This window comes from Apus apus, chromosome 18, assembly GCF_020740795.1.
Source record: "Apus apus isolate bApuApu2 chromosome 18, bApuApu2.pri.cur, whole genome shotgun sequence".
NCBI lineage: Eukaryota > Metazoa > Chordata > Aves > Apodiformes > Apodidae > Apus > Apus apus.
Genome location: NC_067299.1, coordinates 4,065,013 through 4,082,934, shown reverse-complemented (window position 1 = coordinate 4,082,934; position 17,922 = coordinate 4,065,013). Strand labels below are relative to the sequence as shown.

The 17,922-nt window shown below is 44.2% G+C and overlaps 1 protein-coding gene across 1 annotated transcript in view; it reads right to left on the bottom strand.

Annotated features, from left to right (window-relative positions):
• Positions 1–252: 252 nt before the first annotated feature.
• Positions 253–17,922, bottom strand: part of YPEL2 (yippee like 2) — a 38,257-nt gene continuing 20,587 nt past the window's right edge. Inside the window, exons 3-5 of the mRNA XM_051635897.1 lie at positions 7,931–7,974; positions 7,054–7,162; positions 253–5,617 (exon numbers count right to left, since the gene is read on the bottom strand). Coding sequence (XP_051491857.1) covers positions 5,528–5,617; positions 7,054–7,162; positions 7,931–7,974 — 243 coding nt within the window. The 3' untranslated portion in view covers positions 253–5,527. The remainder of the gene's footprint in view (positions 5,618–7,053; positions 7,163–7,930; positions 7,975–17,922) is intronic.

Here is a 17,922-nt window from a genome sequence, read left to right as displayed (position 1 = left end):
TCTTGCAGCAAATCCTAGACTTGAGGATCATCTTTTTGCTCTCCTGATGGGATCCTTGCCTGGGGCTACAGTCTCTAAGTGCTGAAGGAATTCCAGTGCATAGCAGGTGACTGCTCCGGGCTGGCAGCTAGCAGAAAAGAAGACAATTTTACTATTTTCAAGCTAAATGTAACATTTCTTGAACAACCAAATTTTGCTGCCTCCAGTTTGCACACAGCATAGCAGATCAAAACAGTAACGTGGACCAGCAGCTTTAGTACTTGAAAATTTTATTTTCTCAAATGAGCACCAACACATATTGTAAATATGACAAACAATACACCTCCCTCTAATACTGAAGAACTATGTACAATGTACAAATACATGAAAAGGTGAAAACCAATTATTTGAAAACAAACAATTGCATTTATTACTGAAGCAAATGACCTGAAAGAATATGCAAAAAAAAAATATTAAAATAAGATCAAAGAAATAAAAGTATACACAATTTGTAAACACAAGAGCATCAATAGACAGGCTGGTATTGGAAATATTGTCCTTTAGTTGTGTCAGTGGGGAAAGCATTCCCATTTCCTTATGAAAAACAAAACAAAGGATACATACAGTTCATAACTATGAGAATAGCTTCTTTGTGGTTGTACCTTACACAATGCCATTCTGCTTGCATTTCAGTATGTTGATTTTTTTTTTTTTCTGAATTCAAGATGATTTTGTTTCCCCTCTTTTGCTTTTTAAACAGGATTCTGCAAAATCTATGCCTAACGTAATTGTTTCTGAGCATTTAATTTCTGAGGCCCCTCACCGGGCGAGAAGGGCTCCTTGCAATGAGCTGAGCTCTGGTTCTTGCCCATCTCTTTACCCACCCGGGGTTCTGGGTGTCACCTCTTCATCCAAGAACTGGTTCACATGGGAACATGATGCTCCTCCCAAAACACCGAAGTGCAGTGAAACGCATGATTAACACACTCTCACATACCAGTTAGAAAAATGCACACAGAGAGAATTCTCACTTGATCATCACAAGAACAACTGATTTCATTTGTAGGGTTGGTTTGGGTTTTTTTACCTGTATATTTTTAAATCCTGTGCACCAACAACAGAGAATTAAAAGAGCCTGCAACAGTTAATCAGCACTGAAAACAGCTCCTTACTCAGCAAAACACAGTCCAGTGGTTTGTGCTGTTGGTCCACTTTGGGATAAATAAGAGACCCAATGAATTAAAAAAGAAGGAGGGGGTGAAGGGGGGAAGTTAAAGACAGAAAGGAAAACAAACAAAAGAAAAAAAAACTTCACTGCCAGAGAGGTAAACTTTTACTCTAATTTGTTATGTAGCAGCCTGATTAAAAAAACAACAACACACAACCAACCAACAAAACAAACAAACAAAAAACCAAACAAATAAAACCAGGATCCTTGTCCAAAGATTTATGTTTTAGTTTAAAAACAAGGACTAGTCAGAAATCTCCATCCTCCATCCCTGCTGCGCCCAAGCAACTGGAAACAGCAATCAGAGGTTGCAGCTGATGTTCAATCCTGTTTTCTAAGTCTGGATATCCACTTCACTCCAGCCAATACTGGTGCAAGAGAAAATTTCAGGCCCAGATCCTACAAACCAGATCTGCTCAGGAAAGCCATTCCCAGATGGAGCCCCATTGGCTTTCTTGGGACTCACTCTGGGAGCGTGAGTCGACACGAGGCCCAGGTGGCCAGATGGGACCTCTGGTGCCAAATGAAAGTGTTCCATGATGAAATTCCAGACATCAGAGCACTCCCTGACTGCCTGGAGCCACCTCCTGTCCCACACGTCAGGACCTGCCTGGACCACTCAGCCACCACCTGTGTCAGAGACCAATTCTGCCAGGTGGGAGTGACTCCCCTTCTCCTGCCACATCCAGAGGAAAAATGGATTGACTTAAGAGGACAATGTATATCATGATTTTTGTTTCCCTTTCGACATATTTTCCAACAAATACAGAAGGAAACAGTATCATTTATCAACAACAAAAAAAGTGCTCTCAGGGAGGGGCTCTGAGAAAACAGCACCAAATATATTATTCTTTAAAAAAAATTAAATATTATTTACAAAAGTATATTTCACAAGATAACAGGTATTTTTTCTGCTTTGTATATATTATCATCTGAATATTTATTACAGGGATCAGGATTCCACACCAGATAATCCACCAGAACAAAACAATTTAAAACTTACTCAGGTCTGAGCTTTGGGGGAGACGGGGTGATGTAAACTCAAGGGTGCCCACAGCTTGCCAGAGACAAGGCTGCCACATCGGAGACAAAGCAAAACTCCCTGCTGTTGGTGTTTTCTTGGAGGGCACCCATGGAGAGCAGCACCATGGGCACTCAGCACTCTGCCACATCTCCAGCTTCAAACAATAGTCACACACAGAATCACACACAGAATCACCAAGGCTGGAAAAGACCTTTAAGATCATCAAGTCCAGCCTATGAAGTCCCACCTTTTCGTTCCATTTGCTAAGGGACTGGCTCCAGTCAGCTCAACCAGCAGACAGATGCAGTGAGGTTCTTTGGTTGTGCTCTGAATCTATCACTCTACAAGTCATCAATTTAGCTTGTCCTAATTGTGGTAGCCACCAGCAGACAGATCTGATCATCCTGTCTGGTCACCAGCTCCCACTACTGCCACATGTCTCAATACAGCAAGTCACAGATGAGTTAGCAGCAGACTAAGAAGTACTTCATATTTAATGTTCACACAGCAGAGAACAAACACCAATGAGCTTCACAAGCCCTTTTTTCCTTACCTCCCTGTACAGTGTATTAAAGTCACTCTATAGATAATTCTCTGGGTGTTGGGGATGTTCATAGGTACACATTTTTTTCCTATCAGGGCTCGGGGCCAGATTCTCAGCAAGTGTGAATCTGTGGGTGCTGATGGGACAAAACCAATTAAAACTAGATTAAGATCTTGTCGTCGTCAAGCTTAGATTGGTTGCCATTAAAAGCATAACCCTTGTGAACAGTTAAAAACAGCCTCACCTGATGGATCATTGTCCTTTCTTGTCCCAAATACTTGGATAAAAACGTTTACATCTGGTAGCTCTCTGTAGTAACTGTTCTTGCTTCTCAGAGCAGTCCTCTAGACAGGCTGACCTTTTATATCACTTTTTTATAGGCAATCACTCTAAATACCAACATCAAACCATGAGCCTCTGTGTGCTCTTTTTCTCAATCTCACATTAATGATTTGGGGTTATCCCTTCCTTCTCCCAGCTCCCATCAGGCCCCTTTAAAGGCTCCACATCTGGGGAGACTGAAGAGCTCTTCAAAGAACCTAGATTGCTTCCCACTAGCCAATAAATTGCCATGGATCACCAACCAAAGGACAGGAAGACGGGACCAGGTCAGTGCCAAAGTCACAGGACAGTGGGGACTGTGGAATTTTTTATTTCTACTAGATTTTTATCACTGAAGGGAATGTGGATGATGGAAGCAGAGGTGATCAGAAACAGAAGCTGAATAACTGTTAGGCAGCCACAGCAGAAAGGGCGAAGGCAGAGGCCACCTCCCAACAGGGCAGCCACAAACCGAGCCAGCTCCACCCACTGCAGGACCTGTGGCCAGACTCCCATCTTACTTGTCTTTCCGGGTTGTAAAGAAGAGTGTGGTTGAACAGAAAGGACAGCCTGTGCTTAGGTGGGCCATCAGGTTTGGGTTTCAGCACAAGAACCCAACACATAAGGTCCACCCTGACCTGTAAGCAGCAACTTTGCTCACATCCCCTTCATTTAACAGCTAATTACCTTCTCACCACCAGCACCGTGTCCTGATTCCCACAGCTCACCAAGAGCATCATGGGACAAGCAGCAACAGCTTACAGCTCCAAAGCTTCAGTTTCATAAGGAGTTACAATCCCCTGCACAATACTCTTTCCTTCTGGATTAAGAAGAATTTCCCCCAGTGGATTAACCTACTTGAAAGAATTCCACAAACAAAAAGAAAATTCACTCAGAGAGATAAAACTAAGTAAGTTAAATAGTCTTGAGTTATGCACCAGATACTGGCTGGACTGTTGCAGAGCAAACTTCACATTGTCATTTATGTCTAATGCAGCTCCACTCTCACATGATGCCCCCTCCTCACCAACCCCCTCGGGAAGGTCCACACTTATTAAAATGAAAAAATTAAAATGGGAAGGACTTGTCCCTTGTAGTTATGATGCTCACATCTACCCCTCCCTTTTAAACTCCAAGGCATAGACAATTTCAGGGATAGGGGGAAGATGTTTAGTTTCTTTTTTTTCTTTCCCATTCCCCCTGTGCCTGCAACAGGCTTCTGGGAGTGGGAAAAGGGGGGAAAGGTTTTGGGAAGGATACCTCATAGCTTGAAATATCCACCTGTGCAATACTGCTACAAACACCAGGCTCCTTGGCTCCCTCCTCTCCCCACTCTCACACCATTCCTCTGCCAGGCTCCAAGGGCAGAGCTGTTGGCTGGGGCCTGGGATTCAAGAAAAAGATTCTGTAACAGCATTTTCCTACTCACACTTACGAAGGATTGGTAAAAGGCCCCCAAGGATGCTCAGTGGAGGCCGGGAAATCAAGGGGTATCCTGTGTTACTAAGTTTGTCCCCATCCTCTTCTATGTAATCTCCTCTTTCTTGCCTATCACAGGCCTTTTTTCCCCCCCATCCTATCTTCTGCAGCTCCAGTCCCACTGTGCCTTAAGCAGATTTCTCTTCCTCTCTAAAGGGCTCAAGAGTCAGGATTTGGTTTCTCCAGCTGTGAGGATGCTCCCACAGCTGTGCTCTGTTGGGATGTTTGGCCTACCTACCCTGAAACAGCGAGAAAAAGGAGAGGCAGGGAATCTCTCCAGCCTTCAGGTCCTCCCTCCCCCCAGACAACAAGTTCATAAATGGCAAACAACACACAGATTTGCAATTAGCTTGCAGGGGGAACTGGTTACGACTTGTGCTCAGCCAGCTTAGCCTGAAGCTCCACCAATGGAGCAGTGGTTTTACGATTTGGAGAGAACGCAGCCATGAGGTATTTTTCTGTCCATTTAGACAAGTAGATAGTTTCAAGCCTTGGTTAACCAGGACTTAGAGGAGAAGTACAGTTTCAACTTCTGATGACTTCCCTTCGGGCCCACTCCCCACCCCCTATCACCTTCTCCTGCCCAAAACTTGGGTCTTCCTCCCGCACCGAGACCTTCTGGTTAAGATGCCACCACTGAGCTTCAGTTTGTACTTAAACACTCGTCACCATGGAATGGCTGTCGGGCATTCGGTGCATTCTCTGAGCCAACGCCAGGACAGAGAGAGAAGCAGCCAGGGTCAACTCACAAACAGATACAAAGCAAAGAGACAGAGAGACAGAAATTTAGAGGCCAGTCACCAATAAAGATGGAGAAGGGTGTGAAGATGCTCCCAAATTGCAGAGCCTCTAAATGCATGGAACCAAGCGTTCAGTCACTCTCTCACTCTTGGATATAATGTTCGGTTGGATGGCATTTTCTTACACGCTGGTAGGGCTGGGCTCTTTCCATTCAATCCCAGCCATTATCCTTGATCATGTGAGCTAGTTCAATGATGTATTTGCCTTCTTTATACTTCTGGCTGCTTTCAAAAGCGTGTTCCTAAAAAAAAGGGAGGAGAAAGGAGGAGATCGAGATGGTATCTGTTGGTAACATTGCAGTTACAGATCAGAGCCAGGAATGCTGGAACAATTAGCCTTGTCTACAGAGTAAAACAGTCAAACTGCAGGTCCTTCCGTTGGCTTTCAGGAAAAATATGTTGGAAGAATCTTAAATCCTGCTTCTAGCTGCTTTTACAGGCTGGAAAAAAAGAACCATCGGCACCATGTAAATGTGCAGCCTTCTGTAGGCCAGTGGCAACTGCTCCTTGAATGACCCTTTAGGAACCACTGGTGATAAAATCCACCTCTCCGTCGGGTGGCCTGAGAATCTAATAATGTTTGTTAAGAATGCAGAGGTCCTTTGATGAAATGTGCTGTAAAAGCACTACTGCCATCAGGAACAAGACAGATGATGGTAAACTTCCTGTGGAAATGGAGGGAATGGGCACTGAGGGATGGGAAGGACCCACTCCACACAGACAGGTGGCTGCAGCTACAGAAACACACGGTGCTTCAACATGGCAGAGCTGGAGAAGTAGGGAAGTCTAAGGGATCCCCAAACCAGCAGGGACTCCCATTACTGAGGCTGCATCCTCAAAGAGGTTCAGCTCTGCTCAGGTGTGCTGTCTGCATGCACAGAATGCATCTGAAATAATGTCATTCCATTGCTGGAGAGTCCTGGGCTTACTGCTACCTTTAGGAAATTCTGTATTTTGTTTTACAATAAACTCAACTTACATACTTTAGTGTCCTCCATTTGTAAGATTCATGCTGTGTTTCTGCATGAATTCCTACTGCATCAATTTTTGATGCTTTACTTTTTATAGCCTTTCGACTGATTTATTAAAGAATATTTCTGTCCTGAGGCCACAGATACAATGTTTTGTTTAGACACTGGTCAAAATGGTTTAAAAAAGAAGTTCACTGCGTGCCTGCTGAAGCAGAAATTAGGATGTAGCTTAAGTCTTTATTTGAAGGTAATTGAATTTATGAAGAGGAAGAGAGACAGCAAACAGATAAATTCATGTTCAACAGGATTTCCAGTGGGAAGGACACAGGATTAACAATATATCAATCATTCTATTAATCTGATATTGTCTGGAGAAAAAAAGACAATATGAACCCCAAAGACTGACTGAAGTTACCCTCATTTGTGTTAGTATCACTAAAGGAACCAGGCCCACAGTGCATATTCTTATTAAAAAAAATACATTAGCCACAAAAAGATCATGCTCTGAATGGATGAACTCAAGACAGGAGGGAAAAAGGGAAAATGGAAATGCAGGAAGGAAAAAAGATGTGGTTACCCAACAGAACCCCCACTTCTTGTTCCCGAGTTAAAGGTTTTTCCACAAGACCACATTACCCATGCACACACCTTCAGAAAGGGCTGGAGCAAAGATGTCCAGAGGAAAAACAAATGATACTGATACTCACATATTTCCAACCCAGTGTGGTTTTGCAGTTTTCACAGTAAATATCTGCAACCGCATGTAATCCTGTTAATAACACCCGCTCCTCTGCAGGGCCACAACCCACATTAACTCTGGGGAAAAAGGAGAGATGCTCCCTATTAGTGTGTCTTTCCACATCAAAAATGCTACAAGGAAGCTGACAGCAATTTTACTGCAGTATTTGAAGACATAAGCAGGAGGTTCAGGACACTGAGTATCACAGCTGTGCCCAGAACAAAGTTCTCTTGTGAATTCTCAAATGGAATGAAAAGGTGAAAGAGAATTTTTTGCCAATTAAAAATTATATAAAGCTTTGACCAGAAGATTATGAACTAATTATGCATTTGAGAAAGATTTCATTTTCAAATTGATAAAATGGTACTTTCACTTCCCCACATGGAAATGTGAAAAATGTAACTGAAATCAGCAGTTCTAAAAGACATCCCAGCAGTGATCTCACCAAAACTATTTTCATTTATTGGGAAAATTACACTTCCTTTTCATGCTGTCTCTAAGAAGTTCATATTTAGATATTTTTTATTCGCCACATTTACAAAATTTTGACTCTTTGGTCCAATTACATTCTGTGAGAATGACTCATCCTGAGCTCTTATTTCTCAATCTGATGATGAAAATCCCACCTTTTCCTAGCAGCTTATATGAAACCTCAAGAAAAAAAAAAAAATCAAATATGAATCAGTGCTGTTTTCTGCCTCTTTCTCCAACCATTTTCAGCACACTCCCAAGGCTCAGGCAGAGGTTTTCTAAAGGAAGAACATGTTTTTCTTTTCTTCCTTATGAGGGTTTTCTGAAATCTACCCCAAGAGATGCAGAGGTGACACGTATGACATTATACTCACACTGAATTGAAGAGGTATGCTCGTCCTTGGCTTCCTTGAAAGGACTGAAAGGCAAGAAAACACAATTCAGTTGGCTGGTTGATAGAAAAAAGGCTAAACCAGGACCTGTCCTCAACGACTGCATTAATGGTAGTTATAGCAACTGGTAGCCAGGGCCTGAGACACGCACATCATTACGGTTTTCGAGATGGGAAGAGCGCAAAGAGAAATGTCAGGGGCAGGTGAGCAATGAGGAACAGAGGTCTTGTCCTGCAGATGGGCAGGGAGCAGCTGCTTCCAGTCCTAATCCCTGCCCATTTCACAAGGCATACTGGCAGCCCACTGGGAACTTCACCTGATGTTCCCAGCACTCCCAGTGCTGTACAAGCACAATGTACTTTTCAAGAGCGAAGCTGTTTTCTCTCTTATACCCCAGCAATGCCTGTTTTCAGCCTTTCAGTTCTGCTTCTGAATTTCACACTACTGCCTCAGCCTTACCTAATGCAGCCTTGCTGCCAAATACTGATTTGAATCTCCTTTCTAAAAACAAGGTGCTCACAGATGGCACATGAATTCCCCTTAAGAAAACTGCACAGATGGATGCTGAACCAAACTGAGAGATTGGGACCTATTTGTACAAGGTGCTGTGCACTCAAATACAGTCTCTATTCCAGTGATTCTACCAAAGACTTGAACCTTGCTGAGGTTTCTGTAAGCCTTTATATTCCCACTGATGTCAGGGAGATCTTCAGGACTGGATCTAAATATGGGATGAGATACAACTGGAGAGAGATGAATGTGGCCAAGAGAGAACCACACAGCAGCAACAACACCAGATAATCACCAGTTATGGCACATCCTCTCTGCCCCACACTTCCTCAGGAGCTGAAAGCATCACCATGAAAAGGCAGTGCTTGGAAGACAGCAGGGCAATGCCAGCCTGGCAGGACATTCCAGGTAGCCAGGACACTTCCAAGAGCCAGCAGGCTCCATTTGTGTCAAGTCTGTAACGCTATCCTGTGACAGTGCTTCACTTACAAGAGCTGGCTCACACACAGCAAGTGCTACCTGCATTTTTAATGTACTTTGACAAGCACACACTGAATTAAACATTTGGTGCTTATAAGCAAGAGAACAGTTGGTGTCTGCACGCAAGTTACCTTATGAGATACCTCAGGGAATGTATGCACTGGGGGGCAAGGAGCTGGGAAAGTCAAAGAGCAGCTTTTCTGGACCATTTAATCCTTTCCCTTGCACCTTACCAGGAACCTTGGAATATTTAATAGTTTTCTTAAAAACTCAGCTTCCACAAAGGAACAGTGATTTCACACTAAATACTCTTAAAAGGAAGAACATGGAGTTTTGAGAGAAAAGAGAAATACCAAGAGGTTTTACCTTTCTGGCCCACTAACACTGGTCATTTATTTAGTTAAGAGCAACCTGACTCTGGGGCTCTGCCCACATCACATAAAGCCATCTCTGAGGGGTCCCTGCACTTCTCAGGTTGTCCCCAGCTCTACAGATGCAGCCCTATGCCTGCCCAACCTCTTCTCCATGGAAAAGCAAAGTCAAAGCTGTGCCCAAGCAGCAGCAATCCTGTGGATGGGTCTGGACCCCATTTTGTTACACCCACAAATGTCTACATTCATCAGCTGCCTCTGGGGGGCGGCTGTGTGTTCCCAGCTAACAGTCCTGATTCCCAGAGCTTGGGTACCAACCCATTAGCTCCAGCAAGTACTTCCTGGGTGCTGCCTGGAGTAATAGCAAGCAGCTCTGGAACAGCCTTTAGGATGTTCTCTCCATCATGAATCCTGCTCATGTGAAAGGCAGAGACGGGAAATTCACTGACTAGTGGGAGAGGAAAAAACACATTAAAGGTGTGATTTAAAATCACCCTGACAAGAGAACAAGTACAGCCTGTCACAGTGTTTAGCCTGCTGCCCTTCATGGCATCAAGGTACTCTCCAGAAGCAGCAAAGGCCCACTGAGAGCTCCCCAACTGCACAAATGTAGGCAAAAGGCTCCTCATGACAGAGCAGGAGCACCCAGAACGCCAAGGGGCGTGCAGGCAGAGCCACAGCCAGCAGTGAAAACTGCCTGTGGGGTCTGGATGGCAGCAGGGCCCTGCCAGCTAGCAAGTCACTGCCTGGCAAAAAAAATGATTCATTCCTAGAGGAGTAACTGTTCTCAAAAGGACTCTGAAGCCAGGTTTTACTTGCCACCCAGGGCACAGAAGAGCCACTCTGGATTCAGAGATAGGATGCCTGAGGCACTTGGATATCTCTTTCACGCAGACAAAAGCAGTGCCCTGAGGAATGCCTCTCTTCTTGGGCAGGAATTAAATAGGACACATGGCTCAAGCATGTTTGTGTAATTGCATTTATTAGAGAAGCTTCTTTTAATCCTTCTGCAGCACTCAAGTTCTTTTATTATTGTTATTGTCAGCTGGCTGATACCCCACATGCCTACTAGGTCTAGCCTGACTGCTACAGAACACACAGTGCATTGTTTCAGCGTCCTGTGTGGTAAAGTAGGAACCAACACAAAACTGATGCCCCCTGGGGCAGAAAGGAGAGCCCAAGCCAGCCCTAGGCAATGTTCTACCTTGCTACAGCAAACAGCAGGGCACTGGCAGCCCAGGCTGCAGAAGAGGGTACAAGGATGAAACAGAAGGTCCCACAGCCACTTGTGTGCCATCAAAGCAAAATGAAAGCAGATGAAGCTTGCTCACCATCCAGTCCTTCCCATTAAATACTTTTCCATAAACACCAAAGTGACTAAGCTTGCCAATAACAACAACCATGGGAGCAAAGTTTTTATTGGTACAGAAACAGGATTTTCCGTTACTGCTGCACAAAAGCCTGTCTTTAATAAACAACAAAACCAAACCCATTAGCTTTGTGCTCGGGGCTCACTGGACATTATTCCAGCCCACTCCCAGGGGACAGTAGCATCCTTTCAGAAGTGCCCTTCCTACCAGCTCAAGCCAGTGGTTTAGTGTATCTAAAGGCAATCACTGCAAAAAAAAAAAAAAAATTCACAATAATTACCTCCTGTCCAAGCAGAACTTTTCAACATTCTACTGCTCAGCTCTCAGAACTGCTGCCTGTCTTAATATCCACCCTCCAGCTAGCTAAGGATTTGGTAAACCATATAAAAAGAAGCAAGAGAAGTCTGGCAACCACCCCAAGTTCACCAGTGCATTTGCTCTCTGCCAGGCTAAGCTGACTATAAAGGTAGCACAGGCAGGTTTTTTCTGGGTGTTGTAACCTCAGCATTTTCTGGAGATGTTCCTTCTCTTCTGGCACTCCAGAAAAACTGGCACATGCTGTAAAGGGTGCTATGAAATCAGAAGAAACAGGTACATTTGTACACAAACAGATGTTTGTTTTGTTTGGGTTTTTTTAAGAAACACTCAAAGATTTCCACAACACACTTGGTTTCCACTGAACAGTGACAGCAGTAAGACCTACTTTCTATGCTATGCATTTTTTCTATGTAGATTTTCTTGATACACATTCAAAGGGGTCTCTCACATGTACAGTTATAAAACCAGAGTTCTTATTCTTTAAAACAACAGCTCCTGGCACCACTTCCCAGCTGAAATAAATGAAAAAGGATTTTTTTGTTGTTGCTATTTCCCAACTGAAAGCCCAAGCACATATTTTTCTCTGCACTGCTAACACTCAGTGTCTGGCTGGAAACACATCTGTATATGCCAGCAACAAAACTGTCCCTACCCATCATGCCTGAGCCCTCTAAAAACAACATTCACTTCTGAGATGTGCAATGCACAGCAGCTTGTTCCTCCTGACAACTCACATTCAAAGACCTTCCCAGCTCCTGGGTGCTCCACTCAGCATGGAGGCACCTAAAAGCTGCAGGGCCTAAGGAGTGCTGATTTGAGTGCCCAGGTGGGAAACCACAAGCCTGGAGTCAGCTACTTGGCTGCAGATCCTGGCCTGCCAAGCTGTCTCTTGTTACAGCAGAAGCTCCATGTTAAGATGCCTTTGACAGCTGCTCTGGTTTAAAAAGTTCCTGTCACCCAATTTACAGACACTGATTATGGCCCCCTCAACTGTGCCAATTCCAAATTAGATCTGTGAAATCATTATTTTTAAAAACAAATACTTGGTAGGGGGTAGGTGGGATTGAGGGAAATAGCTTTTTTCCTTGTACCGTATCATGGATCCAGTTTAAAGGACAATCACACAGAATACTTAATAATCAGAGTAATGGGGGCAGTCAAGTCATTCAGAGTAGGAAGTTCTCAAACTAAATTTGCTGGCAAAGAACCACGGTGCAGAACTGCAGCTCTAGTGAGAGACAGTCTGCAGGACAAGGAGTTTGGGTTTCACAGATGCTGTTAAACCAGCTCTGCTGCAGAAGGAAGCATGACATGCAGCCAGCATCTAAGAAGTGCCAGCTCCTTTGTGGCAGACATGTTCTGCTTGCTAGAGATGGACTCAGCCTGCAAGACTCAAAGCTGAATCCTTATATATTCAATACTCATGACCTTGGGAGCTGTCATTCTGGTTTAGTCCATGTGTTATATTCTAGCCTCAGTCTGAAGTGCTGAATCTACCATTCTGTTTACTCTGAGCAAGAGGCATGATGCCCTCAGAGCCTCTGGAGCACCAGCATGCAGACAGCCACAGACACATGCATCACTCCAGCCTGTTTCACATTCCCTCTGCCATCAGACCTCCACATTTGCACATTCCCATTACTGGTGACTGGAGAGATGGAAGGAAATTTTTACATTCAGTCACTACAGCCAGGGAAAGGCATGAATTCTAAATGTGCTCCAAACACGCCTACACACCATACCCCTTCTCCCCAGTACCTACAGCTTCTCATTCACTGCACAGCCCACTCAGCTGTTCCACAGACTGAACAGATGATAGGATTTAATACCCCAAGTCTTTGTGACGGCATCTAACAATAGGCTAAACACAAAAAGAGCTGGCTGGAATTATCTGGAAAAATAGGAAGCAGTTGCCAGGATTAAATGGCTACATACTGCTGCTTGTTCTCTGCAGACTGCAGCAGAGAAAACCCCCACTCACCTATATCCAGCTGGCAGCTTTTTAAGAAACCAATAAAACAAAAATGAAAAGGCAACTGGTCCCAAAGAGGTAGACAGGGAGAAAGGAACAGTGTGCCCCTCCAGGCTATGCTCTTGAAAGCTACAAAGAATTCTTACTGCAAGGATGCAAACAGGAACAGAGGGCCCAGCAGTCAGCACGTCCTAGGCAATGTGAGATGCTAGCAACAGGAGAAGCAAATGACCACAGCCATGTGGACTCCTCAAAAAGGGATGTTTTCCGTGCTTATGAGACCCCCAGTAGGATAGAGAAATCCAGTGAGTAAGAGGAACAGTATTACTAACTCCTGGGTTTAAGAGGCACTGAAGTCTGTGGGAGAAAAATTCATCTAGTGATGTATTCAGAGATAATTCTCTTATCACTGAGTTCCCACCTACACGTACAACTTTTAAGTTACTAGTCATTTGCAAAACGTTGCCTGTAGGATTTATCCATTCTTGCTGTTGATTTAACCTTTAAACACCTAAGTATGAGATGTTCTCATAAAACATAATTTGAATAGGAAGAGGAGACCTTGAAGTCTCAGCCCAACTTGAGTGCACATGAGCTTGTGTACAAAGATGTGCTCTCCTCACATTCATCTAGGACTTACTTCCAATTCCTATCCTAGCAACCAACATGGCATGGAAAGCTGTCTCAATGGTGCATTTCAAGACCTATTATTTATGGCAATAATGGTTTGATTGAAAAGGTAAGTCCTGCACTGTGTTTAGAGAAACCACTACGGCTGGTACTGCGCTAGGTGCATGATGACTGTAAGAGTCCATTCAATGGAAGGAAAGTTTCTTTCCATTGAAGTTAAAGAATTTAACTACAGAAACACCTGCTGCAAATTCTGGGGTCTGCCCTAGACAGCACAAGCCATTTCAACCATCTACTTGCATCCTAGCCAAATACTTCCCAAGGGAGCACACGTTTAAGTAGCAGGTCCCTGTATCTGCACAGACTACAGAGACCTTCTCAGGGTTCATTAATTCCACCTTGTTCTTCCTCACAGAAGGGACAGCCAATGATCAGATTAAACTGAGATTCAGTTTGGCTCTGATTATGTGAGATACAGACCCATGTCAAGGGAATCCATTACATTATTCCACCTCATGCACAGATGTGACCTTACCCTGTTCAAACTGCATTCCTGAGTTTTAATTGAGTTTTAACACGGGTCCTTAATGCTATTTAAAGCCCAAAGTCAATATGGAATTAGTGGACCAAACTCATCTCTGAAGTAATTCGATTAATTCAGCACAGCCTTATTCCCCAGCAGTTCACGTTGCTGTGTGATTATGCTGCGAGTCTGACGTGTGTCACCCCAGAAGCAGCCACAGCCAAGCAGATTTGCACCATGTCTGTGTCTCAGGTTATGCAGTCTGCAAGAAGGAAGGTGCACAGACTGGAAAGATGAGATGTTAGTACATATTTTTTTTATTCTGATGGGAGATGTTACTACAATTTTTTAATTCTGCTTCCCAGCAGCAGCAGGTCGGTCCCTCCACACCTGACGCAAGCAGGGGTGAGCTGTGTTTATCATAAGAGGCTTTTGTCCCAACAGGGACCAACTCAGTGCTTTCAGTGCACAAGAGAGGTGAGGAGAGGCTGCAGCCAGACACTGCAAAAGGTCTGAACACACACCCACAAAAATACCAGGCAGGCCATCCTGCTGGCATCACCTCTGCCTCCCATCAAATCAATTCTCTGCTGCTCGGAAAAAGCCACATGATGCTGCTGCTGCCAGGGACAAGGTGAATTTAACAGAGCAAATTATCAGTGGCTGAAGAATCTCACGCTTCTGCTGTGTCCTGCTTTTGCAGGAAAAGCATCAATTCCTGCCTTGTGTGCATGAGAACCTCACCGCTCGGAAATGCTTCATATTGCAGAAGCAACACTGGAAGAGCTGGGTCTAAGTCCTCTCCCCCCTGTGCCACAAGCAGAAGAGCCTGAAGAGCAGATGTTCCAAAGAAGCTGAAAGAAGTTGGCTGTCACCACCAGCTGAAGCCACCTCCAGACCTCCTCATCCCACCACTTTAGTGCTCATGCAGATTCTACATCACTGACTCTATGCTCTGAACTCCCAAGTGTTCCAGTGCCACATGCCAGCTTCCCCCCTCCTGATCTTCAAATACTCAGGCTTGTCTCCAAATGCAGGAATTCAGGCAGTTGTTTTTTTGTGGGTTTTTTTTGGTTGGTTGGTTGTTTGTTTTGTTTTTTTTTTTAAATAAGAACTTAAAACAGGGGTGTTTGGATATTTCTTTTTTTTGTGAGATTCTCCCATTTTTTCATGTTTCTAGGAGCTTAAACTGTGAAAAACCAGCACTGTTCACAAGACATCCTAAACCAGTAAGGAAAAAGTATAATGAACTGCAAGAGGACACTCACAGAATCACAGAATTATTGAGGCTGGAAAAGACCTCAGAGATCATCCAGTCCAGTCCATGGATTCAGTGCACACTCTGCAGTGTTTTCTCCAGAACATAAGAGCTGCTCAGGAGGACAGAAACCAAGTGGGACCACAGAGATCCCGTGGGATCCCAGCCATGGAACACCGCTCTGTCCTGCCCACTGGAGCGGTTCTTGGACACACGTCAGCACAACACGAAGGTGACACCAATGCTCCAATGGGGCTGTGTTGCTCCCAGGCAGATAGGCTGGACAAAGTCATTTAAATGGGCCAGGATCCAGGAGCAAATACCCAGATAATAATTAATGTGTCAGTATGACTGTCCATTATCACCAGAGGGGAGAGCAAGAGATTTCTTTCAGAGGGAAATGTTACATTTCAGTTGTAGAAGAAATCTCTTCTGAAGCTCTGCAACTAATGAAGAACAGTTATTTAATGAAGAACAGTTATTTAGAGGAATACAAATAACCTAAATACAAATTACCTAAATTTTTCACCATGAGGACAATCAAACCTTGGAATAGTCTCCCAAAGGAAGTGGTAAATTCCCCCACATTGGACAGTTTTAAGTCTCAGCTTGAGAGGGTGCTGAGTCACCTCATATAAGCTATAGTAGCACCTAAAAAGGTTGGACCAGATGATCCTTGAGGTCCCTTGCAACCTGGCATTCTATGATCATACAATTCTAAAACAGAGGTTTTTGGTTTTCCTCAAGTGCAAAGATTTCTAAGACCTATTTAAGTCACTGCTCTGTTAAGCTAGAGCCTGAGCAAAGCTCTGTAAAGCACATCAAAATTCAGAAAGTAGCTGCAAAGTGCTCTTCTCTCCAGCATGCCTGGCAGGCTCCCCTCCAGACTCTGACTCAGTTCAGATGCAGGGCTGTTGAGTCTCATCGTGTTATCATGAGCCCTGGGCTATCCAGCCTCCTCACTAAAGCCCTGGGCTACTGGACTTGGCTTACTTATTTTTAAACGCGTTTCTAGCCTACAGACTTCAAAGTGAAATTTCAAAATGTGAATGCTAAAGGCGCAAACAACTGTAGGCAAATTAGAAATACACCAAATGTATTACTTCTGTCAAGCTTCAAAATATTTTGGGACTTCTCTTGTGATTCTGATGGCCTCTGGTTGCTGCCATTGTGCTTCAAAATTTGACTTTAAGATAAAAAGGATGGAAATACTGTGGGAAAGAAAGCAGACGCAGTATCAAGAGTAATTGCTTTTAAAGTAAACACTGCAGGAGACAGATCCCCCTCTTGTCTGCAGCCCAAGCAAGAGGAAATAGACGTGAATAAGAGCCCTGCAGCACCATGAGAGCAGGGAGCACAGGCAATGCACCAGGGAGTGACCACTCCCTTCCCCTCCTGTTTAGCTTCCCTCTGCCAAGGGAAAAATCTATCCTGCATGAACACAGCACTGGGCACAGCTGGGACAAGGGCAGCACAGCTTCTGTGAGCGTGGATGGCTGCCACATGCCCTCATTCAGATCAAGGCTTCAAGAAGGAAACTAAAATCTTTCATGTGTTCCTGCTGGGTCTGGGGCAGTACTGCTGGTTAACCCTGATTCTCCACCTCCACAGCTTCATTCCCAGCAGACACAAGAATTCCCAGATCTGCAGGAAGTTGAGACGAGTTTGCCATCTCTGGCACTTAAGTCATCAGTGACATCCATCAAACACAAGCCTTTACACTTTGGTATGTAGAGGGACAATATGGAGAGAAACACTTTGTTGTTTACTGTGACAAACTACAGAAGATTAAAACAAAGCCCACTGCTGTTTTTCTGGATACAGAGGTGAAAAATGCATTTTATTCTGGTGAATCTCTCATTGCTACAGCAGCAGCTGTGAGGTTTTTCCCTCATTTTTGAGTCCTGCTGTCTCCCTGCAGGTTCCTGCCAGCCCAAAGCATCTAACAATCGAGTCATTTTAAAAAGGAGTGGCAAAGGAGGAGGGCAAAGCCCTTTTTTTCCACATTAGTTATTGCTACTCTATGGGTTTTAGAGATAAACACAAGGCAGAACTGGGATGGAAGATGGAAACTGCTAATGCAACAAGTTATTTAATTAGCAGCATAATAGCAACTGCCCATGTATCAGTGGAACACTGATTCCATTAATGCAGCCACTAAGCTCACAATAGCATCAATCCTGACAATATGAGCAGACTTGCTTTTCAGCAAAAGCAGATCCTTTCAGGGCAGGAGCTCTTCTCTATCCCTGGATAAGATGCCCTGCAGAGACATGAAGCCACCATATGAAAGCACCTTACTGCTGAGAAACTTCTGATGAAGTTACCTTTCTTCGATCGGTTGCATAAATTCTGAATGTTCATGTCTCCTACAACAGTACTGAAATTCATTTTATTACTGTAGATATGCCTTCTATAGAAACAGAACAAAAATGCATGCAGCAGAAGACAAGTCCCCAGACGCTGGGGTTTCTCAGCCACACTGCAGTGCAGGACAGGCTCAGCCTCTTCCAGATTTGAAGCAGAAGATGTGTACCCATGC